Below are 26,490 nucleotides of genomic sequence, written 5' to 3'. Positions count from 1 at the left end.
AGTTACATCATGCTAACGAAAAAAGACGCATTAGTTCCTACTTTCTGCTTCCTATTAGATAATGAATCTTGTATCCAGGCTCACAAATTACACCGTGTACCATGGGCTCCTGAGTAGTAACCTTTGATGCAGCATCCTATCAAATGCCTTTTGGAAATCCAAGTTCACCACAACTACAGGTTCTCCTTTGTCCACTGTTGGCACTTGCTCAAAAAAACACTAACAAATTAGTTAAATACAATGCCCCTTTAAAAAAGCCACGTTGAATCTGCCTGATCACATTATGATTTTCTAAGTGTCCTGCTACAAGCTCCACAATAATCAACTGTAGAAATTTCCTTATTTCAGGTGCTAGTCTAAAAGGCTATAGAATAAAAAGAGAAAGTGCTGGAGAAACTCAGCAGGACTGACAGCATCTATGGTGAGAAAACCAAAGTTAACATTTTCAGTCCAATGACACGTCATCAAAACTTAGTTTTGTTATTTTTCTCCTGTAAAAATACTTGTGGAACCTCATATTAGATGTTTTATATTACTAGCCAGCTTTCTGTCATACTCTACTATCTCCACCTTTATTGTCTTTTATCATTCTTTGCAGATCAATTTGATATAATCCTTAACTTCTTTACTTAACTATGGATGATGCATCCTTCTCAAACAATCTCTCTATCTCAAGAAAGCAAAACATTGCTGCAAGGTATTAAAGCCTGATTTTTTTCTTTTTTGGACTAAGTATCAGTTTTGTTGAGTCTCATGAAGGATTTCTCTCAGTGAGGCCTAGAAAATGTTCTCAACATCTTGTCCCAAACATAATTCATTAATACTTGCCCTACCATTGTGGTGTCATTTTCATCCCATTCTACCACTCGCCATAACCTGGAACAATTTGTCACTGTGAGGATATCCAAGAATGGACTGGTGCTGGCAACATTGTGAACCTAATCAATCACTGCTAATCTGGAGCTAACATGATTCCTGACAATTACCCTAAACCTGTCAGATCAAGGGAAATTCATGTCCCATTTTCAGGGCAGAGATTTAAAGGTCCTGGTGGACAGGGTGATGCAGAAGTGGGAAATCCCCTTCCCCAAGAACTAGTAGATGAGACCATGACTCCAGACATTGCAACCTGATCCGAGGTTGCCACTCACGTCAGTGCTATCTGGAGGAATGCACAGCAATGTTAGAAGTAAGGAGAAAGTGAGGACCGCAGATGCTGGAGATCAGAGTTGAAATGTATGGCGCAAGAAAAGCACACAGGTCAGGCAGTATCCAAGGAACAGGAAAACCGATGTTTCAGACATAAGCCCTTCATCAGGAATTCATTCTTGATGAAGGGCTTATGCCCGAACATCAATTCTCTTGCTCCTTGGATGCTGCCTGACACAATGTTGGAAGTAAGTCAATGACCTTCTCCACTTTGCCTGTATAAGAACCACCAACTTCTCTCCAATACCTCACATTCAATCTCTCAGGACATTACCCACCTCCCACCATAGTTCAGGCTCGACCACTCTCACCATTACTGACAATATCTTCTCTCAAAAATTGCACATACCCAAAACCCCAACACTACTAACACTATGTCCTCTGTGTTGTCTACTCAATTAGGAGGAGAAAGTGAGGATTACAGATGCTGGAGATCAGAGTTGAGAGTGTAGTGTTGGAAAAGCACAGCCGGTCAGGCACATCCAAGCAACAGGAGAATTGATGTTTCAGGGGTAATCCCTTCATCAGGAATGCCCTCATGGTTACCTTTTTAAAAGCACAACTCTTAAACCACACTTTGCCCTTCAAAATGAAAGTGTAATTCTGCTTTATTATGACCACCGTTACCTAAAGGCTCCTTTATCATGAGGTTATTGATCAACCTTGTCTTATTGGTCATTTACCAAGTGTAGAATAACTTGATCATTGGTTACATCCAGAATGTATTTCACTAAGGAACTACCATCAATATACTTTCCAGGCTACCTTTGTCAATCTTATTTGTCTAATCCACATTAAAGATACCAATGATTACTATAGTACTTTTCATAAACACGCCATTTACTTTTATAATGTAATTACTGCTAGGAACCTATAAACTACTTCAGCAAGGGAACGTTTACTTTTCCTAGAGCCGGACCTGCTAGCATCTGTGGAAATATAGCATACACTGAGCAAGATGAGGAGATGACTCTGACACAGGTGAGTGCACAATTGAACGAAGGCAAGTTAAAAAAAAATACATTGGAAGGAGGAATTGAAAATTATTATTAACAAAGAGCAATATAGCAGAGGTTCAGACCCTTTGGCTCTCCAAGTCTGTGCCATCACATTTTGCCCTTCGATACTAATTTATTGGGTCTCATTATATCATCTATAGGTCACAAAATATGTTTCAACTAAATTCAATCAACAAAATCTGGAATTAAAAGTTGGTCTAATGACAACCATGTAACCATTATCAATTGTCGTAAATATCTGATTTTTAGTACAGCCACTCAAGCATTAGGGATCGACAATAAATGCCAGCACAGCCAGCAAAGCCCACATTCTGAAAATGAATGAAAAAAAATCTTCTTGAAAAGCAGCCCATTATTCATCTTTGGATTTACCTGTCAATGATCATACAGTATCAATCTTGGATAAATTGGAATAATTGTCACCCTACTGAAGTTGGGCCTGTGCTAACAAAATGCTCTTACTCTAAATCAGCGACAATAATCCCTGTCCCCACTGCACTTGTGGTGCAGTGGTAGTATCCCTGCCTCAGGGCCAAGAGGCCCTGATTCAAGTTCTACATATTCAAGAGGTGTGTAATAACATCCCTGAACAGGGTATGAGAAAAAATATCTGATTTCTGAAGCCCTATATGTTCCCTATACACTTGATCCACTTACTCTATCATATTTCCCAGAACCAAATCAGCAGTTCTGCTGCCTTCTTTAGGCTCAAGATGTTACTGGTCAAAAAAAATCTCGAGCCTGCTGCAGAATCTTCTCTTTCTCAGATTATCCCAGTTAATATTAGATTTAGTAAATTCCTGCACGATCAATGCTCTTTAGTTCTTGTACTTCTTATTTCCTTGCAGGTTTGACCCTTTATAAACTACCAACTAGTGGGAAAGCTTTAGAGAACACCCGGTGGTGTAATGGCACTTCTGTTGTTTCTTAAATCTAAACAAATAGATTCTATACTTGACTCTTCAAGGTAGATACATAGCTGAATAGTATGCAGACATATGAAGGTTGTAATAAAAGGTGGCAGATCATTTCCTGCAGATCATGAATGAAGTATTTAGATTTTTACAGTGATCCAGCGGGTTTTGTGATTGCTTTCTTCTGGTGCCACATTTACTGAATTCGGTTACACAAATTAAGATGGTGGGATTTGATTTTATCGCCTGTGTAGCTACCCCATTGCCACAACCACTATGCTGCCATGCTGTCGTATTAGCTGATCTCATCAGACTTGTTATAGGGATTCTACAACACAAAACAAGATCGAGTCTTGCATCTGATAAACCAGGACGTACTCTAGTTGAGTGTCTCTGGAGGGCACTGCACTTGTTCACTTATTACAACACTGCTATCAAAATGGAACTGTTATCGCTAGCAAGTTGCTAGGTAAATACAACATTACAGGTATTGGGACTGAAATCTATGACAACGGTATCTTCATTAACGATCATTGTAGACAAATTGATAGATGGATCTAGGTAAGATTGGGATGCCTAGTCGGCACAGCCAAGTTGGACCGAAGGGTCTGTTTTCATGTTGTATAACTCTATGACTCTGTCACCACTGAGTACTTTTGGAGTTCAAAGTTGTTGTTGTTTAGATCAGCCAATGCCTCCACAGCAGAATTTCTCATGAAGCAAAGGAATAAGCAGATTCTTTTTTTAAAATTTGGTTTAGAAGTGAATGTTGGGCAGGACAACAGAAAAAAATGGCTGTTTGAATAGAGCCAAGGAATCTTTTACACTCAGCTGACCATGGTGGAGCAGATTCAAGAAGATCCATGGCTGACCGGCATAAACCACATTCTCACTCACCGTGATAACCAATCATCCCCTGCTACCAAAAACCTCTCTCTTTCTCCCTTAAAAATATTCAGACTGCTTCCAGCATTTTTTTGGAAGAGTTCCAAAGTCATACGACCCTCTGTGAGAAAAACAATTCTCAACTTATTCATTCTTATTCCAATTATTAAATCTTTGTCACTTGCTTTATTTATCTATCCCTTCGGCATGCACTCATATCTTCGCCATAAACATTGATGTGGCACCTTTTGGAAATCAAAGTACACTACATCTACCAGTTCCCATTTATTCAAAGCACGTTCATTCTTCAAAGAACTCAAATAAATGTATTAAGCAAGACTTCCCTTTCACAAAAAATCCTTAGATCTTCCTCATAACAAATTTAGCAACCACATCTTTGGTCCCTTCATCCTAACCATTTACATAAATTGTAAAAAGTTGAAACTCCAGCACAGACCCCTGTGGCACACCACAGCACAGAAACAGACCGTTCAGTCCAACTCATAATGCCAATCGGACAGCCCAATCTGAGGCAATCCCATGCACCAGCATTTGGCCCATAGATGCCTTTTAAACGATGCAAAAGTACTCACTTCCACCACTTTCTGTGGCAGCTCATTTCATTATTGTACCATCCTGTGAATTCTCTTTTCAGCTTTCCACATCACTCTCCCCTTCGATACATCCTGCTCAACTCCTCTACCACGCCAAATACTGTCCCTCCTCTTCCCACATCACCTAACCTAGAAAGTTCAGGAAATGCTATATTTTCCTATTCTGACTGTCCAAGGTGCAAAGCCTTCCAGATGAAACAGTAATTTACTTGAACTTGGATCAATGTAGTACATAGTATTCACTGCTCACAGTGGGAGATACCGTGGATTGGAGAACTGCTTTCCAGTATATTTTTACTGTACTTGAAAGTGTAATGTTTCCTTGTTGTTTTAATTATCTGCTCATAATCTTTGCCTCTTTTGTTTTTGCTTTGAGATGGCAGCTATTGGGAATGATTCTGCATTTGTTCATTTACAATTTCTCCAAACAGATCTTATCTTGTCACCAGTTCTTTTACCTTATCCAATCCTTTGTTTTGTCCTTCAATCTCTCCTGGCATCCACCCTCTCTCAGTTTCATCTATTTTGATCTTTTATTCTTTCATGGAGTATCGAGCAACAAGTTTCTCAATTGGCCTTGAACAGAGTGGCTCCCTAGGCCATCTCAAGAGGGCAGTTAAGAGTCAACCACCTGATACTGGATCTGGAGTCAGACATAGGGCAGACCAGATAGGGATGGCAAATTTTCTTTCCTGAAGGATTTTCGTGAACTAGATAGACTATTACTGAGACCGGTTTTATATTTCTAAAGCTGTTAAGTGTATTCACATTCTACAGGCTGCATGATGGGATTTGCCTGGTCTCTGGATTACTCGACTAATGATGTTGCCACCATGCTATCCTCTACCCATTATCCCGGCTTCTCAACTAGACCTGCTAATACTCTAACCTTTTCCAGCTCTGGTGATAGGTGACGGACATGAAAAATGAATCCGTTTCTCATTGATGCTGTCAGACTTGTATTTCCAGCATGTTTTAAAAAATATCACTTAACGAGTCCTCATCGTTGATTTCAGAAGCACCTGTTTCTGCAGAGAAGGACCCATATTTACCTCAGCCACTCTCTTTCGAGTCATTGAGATGGGCAGCATGAAACAGACCTTTCGGTCCAACTTGTCCATGCTAACCAGATATACTAAATTATTCTAATCCGATTTACCAGCACTTGGCCCATATCTCCCTAAACACTTCCTATTCAAAAAACCATCCAGCTGCCGTTTAAATGTTGTAATTGTATCAGCCTCCATCACTTCCTTTGGCAGCTCATTCCATACACACACCACCTTTTGTGTGAAGACATTGCCCGTTAGGTCCCTTTTAAATATATCCCCTCTCACCCTTAACCAAGGCCCACCAGTTCCGGACTTGCCCACCCCAGGAAAAATACTTTGTCTATTTACGTTATTCATGCCCCTCATTTTATAAACCTCTATAAGGTTACTCCTCAGGCTCCGACACTCCAGGGAAAACAGTCCCAGCCTGTTCAGCCTCTCCCGATAGCTCAAACTCTCCAACCCTGGCAACATCCTTGTAAATTTTTACTGAACAACATCCTTCAGCTGGGAGACCAGAATTGCACACAATATTCCAAAAGTGGCCTAACCAATGTCCTGTACAGCTGCAACATGACCTCCCAACTCCCGTACTCGATGCTCTGATCAATAAAGGAAAGCATACCAAATGCCTTCTTCACTATCCTATCCATCTGCGAGTCCACTTTCAAGGAACTATGAACATGCACTGCAAGGTCTCTTAGCTCAGCAAATCATCCCAAGATCTTACCATTAAGTGCATAATTCCTGCCCTAGTTTGCCTTTCAATAATGCAGCACCTCACATTTATCTAAATCAAACTCCGCCTGCCACTCCTTGGCCCATTGGCCCAACTGATCAAGATTTTGTTGTACTCTTGAGGAAACCGTACAGTCATAGGTTCATAGAGATGTACAGGATGGAAACAGGCCCTTTGATCCAATTTGTCCGTGCCGACCAGATATCTCAACCCAATCTAGTCCCACCTGCCAGCACCTGGCCCATATCTCTCTAAACCCTTCCTATTCATATACCCATCCAGATGCCTTTTAAGTATTGCAATTGTACCAGTCTCCACCACATCCTCTGGCAGCTCATTCCATAGACGTACCATTCTCTGCATGAAACATTTGCCCCTTAGGTCTCTTTTATATCTTTCCCCTCTCACCCTAAACCTATGTCCTCTAGTTCTGGACTCCCCCATAGCTGGGAAGAGACTTTGTCTATTTATCCTATTCATGCCCCTCATGATTTTATAAACCTCTTTGAGATCACCACTCCCCCAGCCTATTTAACCTCTTCATTTTGGTCAAATCCTCCAACCCTGGCAACATCCTTATAAATCTTTTCTGAACCATTTCAAGTTTCACAACATCCTTCTGACAGAAAGGAGACCAGAATTGCAAGCAACATTCCAAAAGTGGTTTAACCAATGTCCTGTACAGCCGCAACATGACCTCCCAATTCCTGTACTCAATATGCTGACCTATAAAGGAAAGCATACCGAATGCCTTCTTCACTATGTTATCGACCTGCAATTTTACTTTCAAGGAGTTATGAACCTGTACTCCAAGGTCTCTGTTCCGCTACATTCCCTGGGACTTTACCATTAAGTGTGTAAGTCCTGCTAAGATTTGCTTTCCTAAAATGCAGCAGCTTGCATTTATCTAAATTAAACTCAATCTGCCACTCCTCAACCCACTGGCCCATCTGATAAGATCCCATTGTAATCATAGGTAAGCTTCTTCGCTGTCCACTAACTTCCAATTTTGGTCTCATCTGCAAACTTACTAACTATACCTCTTATGCTCACATCCAAATCATTTATGTAAATGTCAAAAAGTAGTGGACCCAGCACTAATCCTTGTGGCACTCCACTGGTCACAGGCCTCCAGTCTGGAAAACAACCCTCCATCACCACTTTCTGTCTTCTACCTTTCAGCCAGTTCTGTATCCAAACGGCTAGTTCTCCCTGTATTCTGTGAGCTCTAATATTGCTAACTCATGGGCTTCCTTGTCGAATGCCTTACTGAAGTCCATATAGATCACATCTACCACTCTGCCCTCATCAATCTTCTTTTTTACTTCTTCAAAAAACTCAATCAAGTTTGTGAGACATGACTTCCCACACTCAAAGCCATGTTGACTATCCCTAATCAGTCTTTGTCTTTTCAAATACATGTATATCCTGTCCCTCAGGATTCCTTCCAACAACTTGCCCACCACCGATGTCAGGCTCACTGGTCTACAGTTCCCTGGCTTGTCCTTACCATCCTTCGTAAACAGTGGTGCCACGTTAGCCAACTTCCAGTCTTCCGGCACCTCACCTATGACTATCGATGGTACAAATATCTCAGCAAAAGGCCCAGCAATCACTTCTCTTCCTTGTCGATTACACCTCTGATTTTTGTGCCATTTGAAAACTTAGTAAATATTCCTTCTATGTTCACATCCAAATCATTTATATAAATGACGAAAAACAGTGGACCCAGCACCAATCTTTGTGGCATACCACTGGTCACAGGCCTCCAGTCTGAAAAGCAACCCTCCATCCCTTACCCTCTATCTTCTACTTTCGAGCCAGTTCAGTATCCAAACGGCTAGTTCTCCCTGTATTCCATGTGATCTAACCTTGCTAACCAGTCTCCCATGTCCACATAGGTCATGTCCATTGCTCTTCACTCATCAATCATCTTCGCTCCTTCTTCAAAAAGTCAATCAAGTTAGTGAGACATGATTTCCCACACACAGAGCCATGTTGACTATCTTCATCAGTCCTTGTCTATCCAAATACATGTAAATGCTATCCCTTAGGATTCCCTCCAACAACCTACCTACACTGATGTCAGGCTCACTGGTCTATAGTTCCCTGGCTTTTCCTTACCAACTTTTTTAAATAGTGGGCACCATGTTCGCCAATCTCCAGTCTCTGGTACCTCGCCTGTGACTTTCGATGATCCAAATATCTCAGCAAGGGGCCCATTTCACTTGGTAAAAAGAAATACTGGCAACCTTCATACTTTTACAAGTTTTTCTTGGTTTTGTTTTAAAATTTTATTTCATTTGTACCTTTTGACACACTCCTAATCTACGATATTTTACTATTCTTTACATCAACTACTCCTTTTAACTACAAGCTACATTCACCTAATTTATTGACAATAGTTGCTAAATACAACCGATAGCTTTGTTGTCTGGGGTATGTACTTCTCTTATACCACACCAAACACTTTGTCAAATGCCTGCAGCGATTGTCTGAACCTGGCAAGGCAGAATTACAATACACTCCCTGATCAGTACAGGGGGGTGAGGTGCTGCTACCAGGTGTACCTCACATGTTCAAAAATCATCAGGTTGAAAGCACCTTGCAATTCATATCTTCCCACTGCTGGTAATGATGGCTACCAAAATGAGTACTATGCACAGCTTTGTGCAGAACACACAGTATTCATTGTGTAGCTGGTTTTTCTGTTTGCCAGCTCCAATTAATAGTCTAGGCCAAAAATGTTATTTTTAAATTATTGCTGCTGCTTTGGAAGTAGGAATTGCCCTGTATATTCTTCTCGTGTTGGCCAGTGATTATTGAAGGAATGAAAGTCCTTATAAATCACAAACTAAATTCCAAGACAATCTTTGTAACAAATATGACTTGCGAGTATATGAGTGCTTTGATACAAGTGTGCTGCTAAACAAGTGAAATGTGGATTGCCTCAGTGGGTGAAAGTTTGGTCAGAGATGGAGGGGCAAGAAGGGAAAACAATAATGATTGTTATTGGGCTGATGATGATAATTCTTCCAAATCATCTTCTCAATTCTCTTCAATGACTCTGGACCCAGAGTTCCAAGACTCAGAGACTAATGTACAATCTGAATTGTCATCGTTTGTCGACTGATTAGAAGTCATGGAGAGTACTTATTAAATGTGGCTGACTGTTATGTTCTTGCAGAAAGAATCAGTTATCAAGAAAAGATGGAGTAATTAAAGCAGACAGTTCAAAAAGAATGTTTTACTAAAATGATGGGGATTACAAAGTTTAGTGAAAAGGAGGAACTGAAGCAAATCTGTATTAGGAGAGAAATGGTTTTGAAGAAATTGATGGGATTGAAGGCTGATAAATCCCCAGTGCCTGATAATTGACGTCCCAGAGTATTTAAGGAAGTGGCTCTAGAAATACAGGACGCATTGGTGGTCATCTTCAAAGATTCTTGACTGTGCAATAGAGTTCCTACAGATTAGAAAGGAGCAAATATAATTCTATTATTTAATAAAGGGAGATCGAGACAAAATAGGGAATGAAGACTAATGAGTCTGACATTTGTAGTGGGGAAGGTGCTGGAGTCCATTATCAAGGATTTTATAGTACAGCACTTAGAAAACAGTGATAGATCAGATACAATCATCGTGGATTTACAATAGGGAAATCATGCTTGACAAATCTGCTGGAATTCTTTGAGGATATAACTGGCCGATTTAATCGGGGAAGCGAAGTGGAAATGGTTTATTTGGACTTGTAGAAACTTTCGCCAAAGTCCCACATAAAAGATTAATACAACAAATGGAATTGTTGAGATGGATGGAAAATTGATTAGCAGACAATGAAATAAGAGTACGAATAAATGGGTCTTTGTCTGAATGGCAGGCAGTGACTAATGGGATTCTGCAGGGATGAGTACTAGGACCCCAGCTGTTCGCAATATATATGAATGATTTAGATGAGGGAACTAAATGTAATATTTCAAAATTTGCAGATGACACAAAGTTCTATCTGCCACTGTCAAGCCAATTTTATATCCAATTTGCAAGCTTTCCCTGGATCCCATGTGATCTAACCTTACTAACCAGTCTACAATGTGTAATTTTGTTGAAGGCCTTGCTAAAGTCCATGTAGATGATGCCTTCTGCTCTGCCTTATTTTATCTTCTTGACCACCTTCTCAAAAAGCTTGATCAAGTTTATGAGACATGATTTCCCAAGCACAAAGCCATGCTGACTAGCCTTAATCAGTCGTTGTCTTTCGAAATGCACATTGATCTTGCCTCTCAGAATCTCCTTCAACAACTTACCCACCATTGACATCCAACTCACTGGTCTATAGTTCTGTGGTTTTTCCTTGCAGCCTCTCTTAAGTAATGGTTCAACATTAGCTACCCTCCAAACTTCGGACACCTCAACCGTGACTGTCTTTGAAACAAATATCTCTGCTGGAGGCCCTCAATTTCTTCATTAGCTTCCCACAATGTCCTGGGATACAACCTCTTCCATCTGAAATACAATGGCTTTAAGTTGGGCCTAAAGTACTATATTGGCAAAGAAGCAAATAGCTCCTTATAAATTTAGCTTTTCTTTTCTTTTATTCCAAAGGGATTGGTATTTTCCTGAGTTGACTTATTCTTATTTTAATTCAACTTTGCTCCACACATTTTAAACTATGCTTAATAATTTAAAGTTTTAAAAAATCATTTTAATTCATTAAATAATTATATAAAACATGTTTTACACTTTTCCTTGGAATCCAAATCTTTGATCACTCTTATTTATATCTAGAAATCTGTATGGTTCTTACTCATTTAGTTGAGTTCCTCCAATTCCAAGTTTGACTATATTGGAGAACAAGCTGTGTACAAGATAGTTGTGCTGTATCTATATAAGCTACATCTTTGCCAACCACATTTTGGGTCTCAAATGTCTTGTTGGGCACCCCTTCCCGGCCATGTCTACATGCAGTGCCTCAATTCATGCATCACCATCTTGCAACTAACAAGTGGATAATAATTTAATAAAGCAGCTTGCATTAAGACATATTTAATACAGAAGCCCAAAAAGATCTTTACAGAGTGAAAGCAGATGCCAAATAGTAGTGGAACAGCTAGAGAAGATATCTAAAAGAATACAGAGAAGTGTCAAGACAAAGAATTTTGGAGGAGAGGCTGTAGGAAGAGAATCATGTTGAAAACATTGCTACTAATGGAGTTGTGGGAGGCAAACTGTAGAGGATTCAGTCTGAATATTGCAGATCTTGGAGTGAGAGATAGGGCAGGGAAAGTTTGCAGAGAGTAAATAATCCATGACAGCCTTCTACATAATACTGAATTAATGTAAGGCTTATAGAGGGCAGGCATTAATCGAATACACAATTTTTTTTTGTCAACTACTTATTTGTAAACTGCTTCAGTCTAACTCATCTTCTAAAGCATCAATTACTTGATTTAATGAACACAGGATTAATTCTGGTTTACTTTTAACTTGATGAGTAATAAGAAATCCTCATATCTGGAAAAGGAACAAAAAATAATGGGAAGGCCAGAACAGATTAAATGCATGGGAAAGCCAAATACACCCTTTTGAGTATAACAACCGTATTTCCAAGATTTTCTATATTTCTGAATTTTCTTTTCAATTTTGTGACTTATTTCTAGAAATTCATCAGGTTTTTCTGTTTATATTGTTTGATTGAAAACAAATGCAGTATAATTCTGGTGATTACACGTCTTAAATTTAAAAATAAACTTTTGAGCTTTGAGATGAGTTTGTATGAGGAAGGATACTTTTGATGGCTTTTTCATTCCCATCAGTTAATAGAAGTTCTTTGACATCTGCAGAAATAGCAACCTGCAAAAAGAAAATAGCATTGAACGATGAGCAAATATGCTTGTCTTGTGTGGAAGTGAAGACAGAAGTGACAAGCCTTCAGTATCATGCTTCTTCACCTATTTCTTAGTAACAATCTTCAATCTTTTTTCATTTTATGTCTGCATTATTTTAATCATTCAATCAAATCAGTCAATACTTTTATCATTCCATTTGCGGGAACCTCTATCTTGCTATCATTCTGTTCAGTAATTGGATTGTGACAGTGGATGATGGTATTCTGAGAGGCTTTCATTTGCAGCCTTCTGTTTATCTAGTACAGCCATCATACTAGGCTGTCACTCTGCCTTTCAGCTTGCCTCTGTCTGCCCGCCTGATGCCCTTCACATAACTTTGCATTGGAAGCAGATGGCTTTGTAAGGGTAATTTTTTTTGTGTGTATGTGTGCGTGTGTAGCTGACATGCTCATACATTTGTGAGTAACCTAGACACATTATATAAGAGTACGACAGGTTTGTCAAATGTCAATCAGTGCAACAATATGCTTTCTATTTTGGAGAGAAATAAAAACTTGTCTCTGCTGCACTGCAATGATACATAATATCTGCTGAACACATGACTCAGAGTTTAAAGAATGTAGAGGTGACAGCTCCTGAATGGTCATTCTAAGTTAAAAGAATCTAATTGCTGGAAGTCTGGATCATGTTTGTTGATATAATAATACAGCTAAACATTACAACTATATCATAGTGCTCCAACTGTGATTTTTTTTTCCTGATGCTTTTCATGTATTTGGGAAAATGGACTGTCAACTGAAATGCTTTGACTGTGGCAATGGAAGTGGCTCTTCTTGGGGCCTGCAATGTCACAACAAGAGATACTGAATGCACTCAGATGAAATGCTTCTGCTCATCTAAAGCAACCATCAAAATCAATATGATACAAAAGTAAGTCAACTCAGAGGGTCTCTCAAGACTGTACAGCGTGACCTCAACTGATGTAGATGACAGTCTTTGTGACCCAGCAGTCAGCGGCGACTGAACACTTCTTTCCCCCTCTCCCTCCTTCCTTTATTCACTCCTGAATGAAGGGGTGGGGGGAGGGTTTGGAGCAGGGATGGTGGGGAATAGAAGTGAATTAAGAAAACCTACCATGAGCCCAGCCAAGCATGTCATTCCACCTCCCAGCTCACAAACTGCAAGGCCTCTGCAGAGAAATAACATTTAGAGAAAAGGAAAATTACAGTACCCAACCAAAGTTAGGCAACACGATTTTGAAGGCATATACATTTCAGCAAATTCAACATCTACAGAAACACATCAACAAGCAGGAAGTTACAAAGATATGAAAGGCAGAAGTCTTGCTGCTTCACTGGATCACCACATGTAGCTTGCTTTTTAAAAATAATTATATAAAAAATAATTGTGTAGCATGCTAAGCAGTGGGGGTTCTCATTAGTGTTCACTGCAACACTAACACTGCTGTGCTGCAAATCTGAAAAGGTTCCTTTTTTTTCAAGAGAGGCTCTGTGTCTTGATTATGCCTCCTGTGATGGCACAGTGAATCAGTGAGGAAAAGCTAAACAAAAGAGAGACAGAAGGAGTTTGAATCTTTCCTTCAGCCAAATATTTGTTCAATTCAGTAACTACTGTAATAAAATAAAGCAAAGACAAGTAGCTTCAGTGATTCAGTGCATTTAAAGGGAAACCTCAGCACAGGTCCATTTTACACATCTTTAGAAGTTTGAAAAATTACAACCAATATATTTTCATTTGCATTAATGTCATTAACACTTTTTCCTCAGCTTTGAATGGTCATTGTCTGGAAAAACTGGTCCAGAGGACTTATGGATACTAATGGTACAAGTGAAATGGAGTACACAACTTTAGTCACTGTAGTAAGAGTAAATACCTGATGCCAATTAAAATATATTGCATCTTTGAATTCAGTAACTAATCTCAATTTGAGTCTTGGATAATATCATTAGACATCACTGCCAAAACAGATATATAAAAAACTAACTGTACCCTTCCCTTGTTTTCTCCTCTTCACCCATACAGACATCCATTAATGGTGTGTTATTGCTCCAAAATTAGAATCAGCCTTCAGTACCTCATCCAAGCTGCCATTGTGTGTCTAATCCTTGACCCTTAGTGCTGCCAAGCTATTCTATCCTATAAGACATCACAACTGATCCTGCTTTTGTCCTTACCAGTTGTATTCACTCCAGCAGATGTCTTTAGACACTAATCAGTAATGGAAGCCCCACCATTTTGCTATCTTCTTTTGCCCAGAGGCACTAATTGCCAGTGGAAGTCATCAAATGTAGCATCTTATGGGGATAAAAGTGAGACTTTCCTAGTCTGCACAATTCAGTTCTGCACTGGGAGGTGGAAAATGCACTTACCAACTGTGCCCTTGGAGCAGCCATAATAAGTTTTAAAGTCAGAGTACAGATAATGAGAAAATACTAAAACAGCCAATAAAGAGGGAACAAGTAAAGCCACTAAAGTCAGCTATATCTAAGACATTTAAAAAGCTTTATTATTTTGTTTCATGCAAAGATAGCTGCAAATGTGGGGAAATGTATTGGGCTGTTAAAAGGATTGTGCCAAATCATAACAGCCACATTTTTAAATTCAATCACAGGATATGGGCATTGCCCTTGAGAAGATAGTGGCGAGCTCTCTTTTTGAACTGTTGCCTGATGTTGAAGTTCATGCTGCCTGATGATGAAGTCAATACCTGGCATTGATTTGCTTCCTTAGAACAATTTAAAAACTGATGCCTTTATCTTACCCCAACACTTAAGCTTTCATTACTTCATTTTTAAGAAAAGCCAAAAAAATCTGTGTTTCCATAACTGTTTGACAGCCTCTCTTCTCATTTGATTATTTAAACTGCTACCTTCTAATTGGAATTGGTTCAAATGTGAAAGAGACAACAATGTCTAACATGAGATTATTCAGCTGTCAAGTCAAAACCCAACTGCATTTAAAATGTATGAAGCTTTGTGCAATCTCAACTGTATAAGATCAGATCTGATAAGCTGACAACACGAGATCATCTGATGTAAATTTGCTTTCCAAAACAATGAAGCTAAAAGTAAGTAAATATGTTAATTAAAATATTATGATAAAGCAATAAACAAAATGAATGTTAAGGTTTGATTAGAAGACATTTTGATGGTTAATTTTACTGAATCTTTTCACACGTTACACAATTAGTGAATTCTGTCATTGAGAGGTTATTCGAGGAAAATGAAGGTTCATCGGTTGTGGGTTCATATTTTCCAAAACAATGGAAAACAAACAAAGTGAAGCCAAATGTCTTAAGTGAAAATCAAGAATCTTTGGCATATATCCCTTATGAGGCGGCACATAAAGTAAACAGGTATTTGTTGTGGTTCTGCTCGCCGAGCTGGAAGTTTTTGCTGCAAACGTTTCATTCCCTGGCTAGGGAACATCATCAGTGCTGTTGGAGCCTCGTGTGAAGCTCTGCTTTGATGTTTCTTCCGGTATTTATATTGGTTTGTTCTTGCCGCTTCCGGATGTCAGTTTCAGCTGCAGTGATTTGTATGTGGGGTCCAGGTCGATGTGTCTGTTGATGGAGTTTGGGGATGAATGCCATGCTTCTAGGAATTCTCTGGCTGTTCTTTGTCTGGCTTGTCCTATCACCAGATGCCTAAGAGATAGACCGAGGAACGAGGACATGCCACAACCAAAAGGACTAGCCACTCTACCATACGTCAGGAGCGTCTCAGAACTGACAGCCAGACTACTGCGACCCTTAGGACTCATAACAGCACACAAGCCAACATCCATGCTCAGACAACAACTCACTAGAACAAAGGACCCAATACCCAGCATGAGCCAAACTAACGTAGTTTACAAAATACCATGCAAGGACTGCACAAAACACTATATAGGACAAACAGGAAGACAGCTAACAATCCGCATCCATGAACATCAGCTAGCCACAAAACGACACGACCAGCTATCTCTAGTCGCCATACACTCAGACAACCAGCAACATGAATTTGACTGGGAAAACACCACTATCATAGGACAAGCCAGACAGAGAACAGCCAGAGAATTCCTAGAAGCATGGCATTCATCCCCAAACTCCATCAACAGACACATTGACCTGGACACCATATACAAACCACTACAGCTGAAACTGACACCCGGAAACGGCAAGAACATCCATCAACAGACACATCGACCTGGACCCCACATACAAATCACTGCAGCTGAAACTGACACCCGGAAGCGGCAAGAACAAACCAATATAAATACCGGAAGAAACATCAAAGCAGAGCTTCACACGAGGCTCCAACAGCACTGATGATGTTCCCTAGCCAGGGAACGAAACGTTTGCAGCAAAAACTTCCAGCTCGGCGAGCAGAACCACAACAACGGATACCCGAGCTACAAATCTTCAATCAGATTGTAAACAGGTATCTCCAGGCAATCCTGCAAATTCCAAAAGCGAAAGTTATGATTTATCTTAAACCAGCTTGGTTGATGTATCATTACAATCATTTCACACGAAATAAATGGAGAACCACCAAATTGCCAGATAAATATTTTCACATACCTAAATATATCGTTATGTTTTATACAATAATAAGCCAAAACCTCCTCTGAAGGCCAGATGCCTAGAACAAAATAAAAGCAAATGTTATTAGGTACATGAAATTAACATGAAATAATTATCTTTGTTTAAAAACAATCACAATACCAGCAGTTTCCAAAGAATATTTCTAATCCCAACCAGCAATTAAATTGGCAAAACAATTCAAATTTTAAATTTAGATGAGAGGAAAAATTCTGATAGTAATTATATAAATTGCATCAGGAACAGGAAACAAAGAGAAAGCTTGTCTGCAAATATCACAAATTATTATCCAGGCAGGTGTTTAATGTAAAACCCTACTTGTGTGATAAAACAGCCTACCACCAGAGATTCACTCATTCAATGTGGTCCCGGCAACTACCAAAATGTGGAATGAAAGGATCTAAAAAACCCAACTCAACTATTTCTTACCAAATCAAAGTGCAGTATCAATAATAACAAAACAATATAAATAATCAATTAAACATTCAGCAATAAATCACCTGATCCACTAATAGTAAATTGTCTATGATCAGTTGAATCATATAACACTAATAAAAATGCTATCTTTGTGTTTCCCTTCAGAAGCAATAAACAATTTTAAAGTTTTGATGTGGAAACCAGTCCAAACACAAAAAACAAACTGTAACATTTCTTTAATCATTTATATAATTTTATGTCTGTCACTAACATAGTGGAACAAACTTTGATAATCAACAAAAATAATCCAAGATACAGTCTAATTGCATACTTTACAATTCAACAGAATTTGGAAATATTTACCTAATATAGAAATGTACTACCAAAACAAAATGTCACAATCAAGTTTGTCCTTGGGTTTCCATAAGGGCAAGTCAAAATCTTTTTCTAAAAAAAAATTATTATTTAACCACTCAATGTTATAAACTCTATGCTCAATTGTAATCACGTGCAGATCACATTTGCTCCAAAAGGTTAAAAAACACTAAAAATATCTCCATAATTTTGGAGATTGGATCTGGTCACAGTGAAGTTGCAGAAATCTGCAAGTTGGTTATTCAACAGCATCTTCACTAACATAGATTCGCACGTTTTACTGCAACATCAACAACTTCTTCAATTTACTTGACGGGTATTTGACGCTAAACTATAACATAAAATGGTTTTCCGTTATTTTGGCTTTGGAGTTTATAAAATAAGATCATTCATGGAGACTCCCACCTTTGAGACAGGAGACGAGGGGTTTCAGTCCTACCCCAGGATCTGAGCAAAAAATCTGGGATTAAGACTTCATTCAGAAGACAACACTCTCAAACATAACTGACAGAGTGCTGCATTGTCAGTGTTGTGGCCTGTCAGACAAAACTTTAAACGAATGTCACATCTGTCTTGTGAAATGGATGTAAAACCCCATGGTTCCTCACCAATATTAATCCCTCAACCAAAACCAAATAAACAGATAGGGCGGCACGGTGGCAGAGTGGTTAGCACTGCTGCCTCACAGCGCCAGGGACCTGGGTTCAATTCCCACCTCAGGCGACTGACTGTGTGGAGTTTGCACGTTCTCCCCATGTCTGCGTGGGTTTCCTCCGGGTGCTCCGGTTTCCTCCCACAGTCCAAAGATGTGCGGGTCAGGTGAATTGGCCATGCTAAATTGCCCATAGTGTTAGGTAAGGGGTATATGTAGGGGTAGGGGTATGGGTGGGTTGCGCTTCGGCGGGTCAGTGTGGACTTGTTGGGCCGAAGGGCCTGTTTCCACACTGTAAGTAATCTAATCTAATCATAATCTAAATCTAATCTAATCATGTGCAGATAATCTAATCATTGTTATATTGTTCACTGTAGAATTTGCAGTGTAGTGTGGGATTTTAAAACAAACAGAATGTCATAATTTTCCAAATCAGATCAAGTAAATAATCTAATTTTGATGGCTTTCTTCTCCATGAAACCGACCACAGTTTCTGAAAGTTTCCATAGCAGTGCATTGGCTTAATCAAAGATTGTATCTGTCATGCAGTAACATATTAAGATTTGAATCTGAGGGCAGCAGACCAGAGTCTTAGTTAGCAAAAGATATACGCCAAACTGTAGTATATTTACTTTGAGTTTGTTCCCCCTCAGTGGTCAAGATGTTGACCAAGGGGCCTTCCACAACTTATTTAAGGGGCCATTCTTGAGTGTATAGGCACTACAACAGGTTAGTTATCCTTGGGGAACATCAATGCTGAGCTGTACTTAATATGCATCTGATATGAACGATCTTGGCATAGATCAGAAACTGAACTGGGATCTTCTGAGCTTACTTGAGTGTACAGCATATTCAGTTTACAAACTGATCAACTCCTACTGAAATATTTTGAAAGTAACAACATTGTACCCAAAGACAGCATTAAGAATTGATTAGTTGAGACTCTGTTTTGAGATGAGGGCGCACGAGGGAAGTGCAACCCAGGTCGCAGAAAATGCACACAGTAAGCATTGCTTTTAAGAAATTAAGGAATTCTTTGCTACTGCATCTTCCATACCTGCAGGATGCACTTTATAACCAATTAAATATTTCTTAAGTAAAGTCACTCCAATAGGTAGTAAACACAATTACCACTGAATAAATAAATGACATAAACTTCCACATGCAGCGGTAATGTTTTGATGATGACGTTGGAGGGATAAATGTTGTCTTGGACACTGGGGAGGGTTCTGCTACGTGCCCTTCTTCAAATAGCACTATGAGATCTGAAATTTTTCTGAGCATGCAAATGGATGATTAATTTATCATTTTATCCAAAACAAAAAGATATTTATTATGTAATTATAGTTTCTCTGCCTACTCTTGCATTGTTTCCTCTGGTGTCTTGCAAGCAACAATCTTCAGCTCCCTCTTACTTCTAATTTACACATTGCCCGTCAGTAACATCATCCAAACACATATCAGGGTCTGCTGGTCTGACAATACTCACCTCCAGCTTGCTCCACTACCTTGCTCAATGCTTCCACAATCATTAACCTGCTTGATAGGCATCCAACATCTGACTTGAAGAAATTCCTTCCTCCAAGATATTGATAGACTAATGTGATTGTTTTCAGGTCCCAGCAAAATCAATTCACTAGCAGTGACTACAATCACCTCCCTAGAACTGGACTCATAACCATTGTATGGTATTTAACTTGGAGATTAACTTCTGACCACATACGTGCCCCTTTACACAGACTACACACTTTCACCTTCATAACATTGTCTGACTTAGCCCCCACCTCAGCTCACTTGAAATGTTATCAATGCTTTTCTTACCTTCAGACTTGATTACATCAATGCACTTCATACCTAGAGCTCATTCTAAACTCTAACCTGTACAGATTCCCATTCACCAATCACAATCTGTGCATGCTCATTTCCACCAAGTCTCTATTTAAAAATTCTCATCCCGTTTTAAAACATACAAAATTTTTCACATCACATCACTACTTCTGTAAACTCTGCCAGCATGACAAGCCTTCTGATTTCTTTGATTTTTCAGTCATCTATCTGAATATCACCTTACGTACCTCTACCAGATTTAATGTGAAAACATTTGAGAAGATCCTTTGGACATTTTACTAAGTTAGACACATGGTCTTAATAACATTGTTACTATAACAAAGTTGTTGCTACTGCATTAAAACAATGTATTTTTAAATGTTTATTATTTTCTATGTTGAGGCCATGAACTTCAGTTTTATTTTGTTGGTTATGGGGAAAGCTCAAAAGATGGTTTTGTCTGTTGCATTGCTATACTCATGCAAGTAAATGCCACTCTGTATAAAACTCACATTATTTGTAACTGGCATCAATGCCCAGACAGGTGATAAATTACATTCTGAGTTCACATGTGGGATATGTTAAACAAGGCTGACTAAATAGTTCTTTGAAAAGTCAATTTTTAGGAAAAAAAAAGCTTATTTGTTAAATGCAGTAACCATTTTAATACTAGCTCGTCATTGTGACCCATCTGAACTTAGCTTTTTAGATGATTTGCACACTAAGAAGTCAGATAATTCGTAAGCTTCCTCTATTTCAGATCCAATAATGGATAAAGAAGCATCTCCACATGATCAACTTGCAATCTACACAAGCATACTGGTACTCTAGGATTAAGGACAAGATTTGCATAGAGTTAAAGTAAAACAAAACCAGCTTTTACAATGCACTATTTTCAAGAAACATAATTCTGAAAATTACATCTTCATTCTCTCCCTAACCAAAATGTCTTAACCAATACATCCATTTCTATTTTTAAAACAAAACTTAATTTTTCTGTGACAATGACAAAATGAGATTGATGGAAATATAAAATAAAATCGAATGGTGAAATATATGGTAAACTGATCAAAGGGCATTCAGAACATTCAGAACTCAGGAAGTACATCCAAAACATAAGCTCCACTTCATTACTTATGGCAATACTGCAACTAAACTGGGATTTTAAAATTTTAACTCTAGTGATGAAATCCCGTGAACATTCCCCTGTCAAAACAGTCTGTGGGCTGTTTTGAGGGATCCAAAGTGTGATAAGATAGTAATTCCACTCCTCAGCCCATTGGTCCAATTGACCAAGATCCCCTTGCAACTTTAGATAATATTCTTCACTGTCAACTCTACCATCAATTTTGGTTCTGGATTAGTGGTGCTGGAAGAGCACAGCAGTTCAGGCAGCATCCAAAGTGCAGCGAAATCGACGTTTCGGGCAAACATTTTGGTGTCATCTGAAAACTTACTGATCATACTTCCTAAATTCTCATCCAAATTGTTTATATGAATTACAAACACAAGTGGACCAAGCACCGATCACTGGGGGAAACCACTGGTCACAGGCCTCCAGTCAGAAAAACAACCCTCCACCACCACCCTCTGTCTCCTACCATTAAGCCAATTTTGTATTCAATTGGCGAGCTCATCCTGAATTCCATCTGATCTAACTTTACTAATTAGTCTACTACATTGAACCTTGTCAAAGCTTCGCTAAAGTCTATGTAGACAATATATACTGCTCTGCTCCCATCAATTCTTTTGGTTACTCAATAAAACTCAATCAAGTTTGTGAGACATAATTGTCCACGTACAAAGCCAAACTGACTATCCCTAACCATCCTTGCCTCTTCAAGTGCATGTAAATCCTATCTCTCAGAATCCCCTCCAACAACTTACCACCAGTAATGTCAGACTCTCAGGTCTATAGTTCCCAGGCTTCGCCTTACAGCCTTGCATAAAGAAAGCACAACTTCAGCCGCCCTCTAGTCCTCCGGCACAAGTTAACATTCTGAGTCGAATACTTGCGTCTCCCCACTCCCTCCTGCCCACATTGCTGATGCCTTTTTTCCCCTTGTTGATGTGCATGGCAAAGGATCAGTAAGTATACACAAAGCAATTTCCTAGATCCTGACATGGAGCACAGCTATAAAGACTTTGTGGGGGAGCACTTTCGAGCAAATAATCATAATTTATTAGATCAGAATAGTTATGGAAAAGGATAGACCTAATCTAAAAGTTAAAGTTCTAATTTGGAGTAAGATATTAGACAGGAACTTTCAAAAGTTGATTGGGGGATGCTATTTGCAGATAAGGATGGTTGGAAAGTGGAAGGCCTTTAACAATGAACTAATGAGAGTTTGAAGACAAAATGTCTCTGTTAGTGTGAAGGGCAAGGCTGGTAGGTGTAGAGAATGCCGAATCATTAGAAAAATTGAGGATCTTGTCAAGAAAAAGGAGGCAGTATATATCCAGTATTAACCGCTGGGATCGAGTGAATCCTTAGAAGGACATAAGGGCAGTAGGAGTATATTGAAGAGAGAAATTAGGAGGGCAAAAAGATAGCTTTAAAAAACAGAGTTAAGGAGAATCTGAAGAGGTACTATAAGTACATTAAGGATAACAGATTAACTAGACAGGGAATATGGCCCCTTAAAGTTCAATGTGTTGGACGGTAGGAGATGGGTGAAATACTAAACAAATATTTTGCATCCATATTTACTGTGGAGAAGGACATGGAAGCTCGGGAACATGGGAAATAAATAATGGCATCTTGAAAAGACTTCATATTACACAAGACATGGTGCTGGAGGTCTTAAAATGCATAAATGTAGATAAATCCCCAGAACCTGATCAGGTGCTTCCAAGAACAATGTGAGATGCTAGGGAAGAGATTGCTAGGCCCCTTGTGAGACATTTGTACCATCAATAGCCATGGGTGAGGTCCTGGAAGAGTGGATGTTGGCTAATGTGGTGCCATATTTAAGAAAGGCTGTGAGGAAAAGCTAGGGAACTATAGACTGGTGACCTTAAAGTCAGTGGTGAGTACGTTATTGGAGGGGATTTTGAGGGACAGGATTTGCATGCATTTGAAAAGGCAAGGACTGATTAGGGATAGTCAACATGGCTTTGTGTGTAGGAAATCACGTCTCATTAACTTGCTGAATTTTTTGACAACGTGACAAAGCAGTAGATGTTGTCTATATGGACTTCATAAGGTTCTGAATGGTAGACTAGTTAGTAAAGGTAGATTAAATGGGATCCGGGGAGCTATCCAATTGGATACAAAATTGGCTTGAAGGTAGGAGACAGAGTGTGTTGGTAGAGGACTGATTTTTGGACTGAAGACCTGTGACCAGTGGTATGCCACAAGGATCAGTGCTGGGTCCACTGTTTTTTTGTCATTTATATGAATGATTTTGATGCAAATGTAGAAGGTATGGTTAGTAAGTTTGCAGATGACGCCAATAGATAGTGTAGGACAAAGAAGATTATCTCAGACTACAATAGGACCTTGATCAGATGAGCCAATAGGCTGAGGAACAGCAGATAGAATTCAATTTAAGTAAATGGGAGATGTTGTTTTGTGTTAAGGGAAACCAGAACACGACTTGTACAGTTAATAGTAGAACCGTGGCGAGTGTTGCTGAACAAAGAGACCTAGGGTGCAGGTGCATAGTTCTTTGAATAAAAAGTGAGGTCTGCAGATGCTGGAGATCACAGCTGAAAATGTGTTGCTGGTTAAAGCACAGCAGGTTAGGCAGCATCCAAGGAACAGGAAATTCGACGTTTCGGGCCAGAGCCCTTCATCAGGAAATCAGCCCTTCATTTCCTGATGAAGGGCTCTGGCCCGAAATGTCGAATTTCCTGTTCCTTGGATGCTGCCTAACCTGCTGTGCTTTAACCAGTAACACATTTTCAGCATAGTTCTTTGAAAGCAGAACTGCAGGTAAATAGGATGGTGAAGGCGGCTTTTGGTATACTTGCCTTCATTGGCCAGAACGTTGAATATAAGAGTTGGAGTGTCATGATGCAGCTGGACAGTACACTGGTGAGGCCACTTCTAGAATATTGCATACAATTCTGGTTGCCCTTCAGAGGAAGGATATTGTTAAACTTGAGAGGGTACAGAAAATATTCAAAAGGATGTTGCTGGGACCGGAGAATTTGGGTTATATGGAGATGCTGAATAAGCTGGATTTTTTTCTCTGGAGTGTCAGAGGCTGAGGGGTGACCTTATAGAGGTTTATAAAATCATGAGGGGCATTGATATGGTGAATAGCTAATGTCTTTTTCATAGATTGGGGGAGATTAAATCAGGGGGCATAAGTTTAAGGTGAGAGGGAAAAGATTTAAAAAGGACCTGTGAGATAACTTTTTCACACAGAGGGTGATGTGTATATGGAACAGCAATTTCTGTTTTTTATCTAAGAGCCTTTTGTAAGTGGGCTGCCAGGAGGAATGGTGAGGATAGATACAATGACAACATTTAAAAGGCATCTGGATGAGTATGTGAATAAGAGTTTAGTGGGATATGGGCCAAATGCCTGCTAACGGGACTAGGATGTCTGGTTGGCATGGACAAGTTGGACTGAAGAGTCTGCTTCTATGCTGTATGACTCTCTGACTGTATGACCTCACATCCTCTAATACACTCCTCATGCCCCACAACTACCTCCAAAAGGTCCCCACATCATCCAAACCAGCCAAAGACCTACCCAACTCCATGGTCTCTTATAGCTCACAATTGCTTGTCTAATGCCAACAGATGTCAATGCATCAACCAAAATTTACACTTAAGCTCAACATGTCCAGCATTAGCTCGAGACTGATGTCAGGTGACGTGGGGTTTATCTATTGATTTCAACTACTAAAATAGTTTAAAACTTCCATTCGTAAAAGCTGATCCAAAATGTTTAAAACTGCTCAAGTACTTATGTCACATTAAAACAAACTTGGATTTATAATGCCACATCAAAGACAGCTAATTCTTTAGGTATCCCTTGGAGCTGTCAAGCAAACAATAACCCTTTGGGCCCCTTACATAAATAATTATTGGCTGTTTTCCATAAACTATTAGTACTGATATTCTTCAAATTCATTTCAACAAATTGCAATTTTAGCTGACAGAACAGATTTATTTCACTTTTATTGACATAGGCAGCCTGCTCTGTTAAAAGGGCTGAGGATTTAAATAATTCCATGTTATGACAATTCTATATACCTTATGTACCCTTCAATAACTCCCACACCTCTGGGTTAAGAACCCTGCTGCAAAGGGGGAGAAAGTGTCTGTTTAATGTCCATACTGAGTTTGGGTTTCCCTTGTGAAAGTCACAGCCCACCCTCTTTGTCCGAGAGGCAAAAATGGGACCTGTGGAAATGGCAGTAGAACTTTAAAGCTCTGCGGAGTTGAAAAAGCTAGCCCAAAATGTTTTAGATACATTTTTGTGGAGTGTAAACTCCCAGCCTCAAGAATTGAAAAAATACAGAGTTACAGATCATTATTTCTTCTTGATGATTATCATTACCAATGCAGATATTTTTGTGTATTGATTAACATTAGTAAACAATATTAATCTACACAGCAAAACATCTGAAGGCTCTTGAATAAAAAAAACCCAGAAATGGCTGCAGAAACTCAGCAGGTCTGGCAGTGTCTGTGCAGAGAAACCAGACTTAATGTTTCGAGTCTGGTGGCCATTTTTTAGAATTGATAACAGCTGGGAAAAAGTGGTATTTATGATTAAGATGGTATGGGGGGTGATGAATAGATAGGTAGAGACACAGCCAGAGAGGGGGAGAGAGAAAAAGAGGGAGATATGAAAGGGGGTGGGCAGACAAGGAGATTAAAGATAGTAAGCCAGAATAGTAGAAAAGCTGAGTAAGTGATAATAAGGGCTAACAATATAAGAGGATGGGTAGGCTGTGCTGAAAGTAGTTCATATTATGACAAGGCTGAAAATGTGTTGCTGGAAAAGCGCAGCAGGTCAGGCAGCATCCAAGGAGCAGGAGAATCGATGTTTCGGGCATGAGCCCTTCTTCATGAATGAGGAAAGTGTGCCCACTTTCCTCATTCCTGAAGAAGGGCTCATGCCCGAAACAAAGATTCTCCTGCTCCTTGGATGCTGCCTGACCTGCTGCGCTTTTCCAGCAACACATTTTCAGCTCTGATCTCCAGCATCTGCAGTCCTCACTTTCTCCCCCATTATGACAGGGTCACAGTGTAGGAATAGGCAAAAAAAATTGAAAGGATATAATCATGCTCTCAAGTTTTTGAACTCAATGTTGGGTCCTAGAGGTTGCACAGTCCCCAAGTGAAAGTTGAGATGCTGTCTTTGAGTTTTGTT

The 26,490-nt window shown here is 39.4% G+C and overlaps 1 protein-coding gene across 2 annotated transcripts in view; it reads right to left on the bottom strand.

The window, feature by feature from the left end:
* camkmt (calmodulin-lysine N-methyltransferase) overlaps window positions 1-26,490 on the bottom strand; it is a 375,134-nt gene that overhangs the window by 85,928 nt on the left and 262,716 nt on the right. For both annotated transcript variants that reach the window (XM_060831383.1, XM_060831384.1), the window contains exons 4-6: window positions 16,861-16,921; window positions 13,413-13,467; window positions 12,219-12,282 (exon numbers count right to left, since the gene is read on the bottom strand). In XM_060831383.1, the coding sequence (XP_060687366.1) occupies window positions 12,219-12,282; window positions 13,413-13,467; window positions 16,861-16,921 (180 nt within the window). The remainder of the gene's footprint in view (window positions 1-12,218; window positions 12,283-13,412; window positions 13,468-16,860; window positions 16,922-26,490) is intronic.

Source organism: Hemiscyllium ocellatum, chromosome 10 (assembly GCF_020745735.1).
Source record: "Hemiscyllium ocellatum isolate sHemOce1 chromosome 10, sHemOce1.pat.X.cur, whole genome shotgun sequence".
Classification (NCBI taxonomy): Eukaryota; Metazoa; Chordata; class Chondrichthyes; order Orectolobiformes; family Hemiscylliidae; genus Hemiscyllium; species Hemiscyllium ocellatum.
This window is presented reverse-complemented; position numbering and strand designations above follow the sequence as displayed.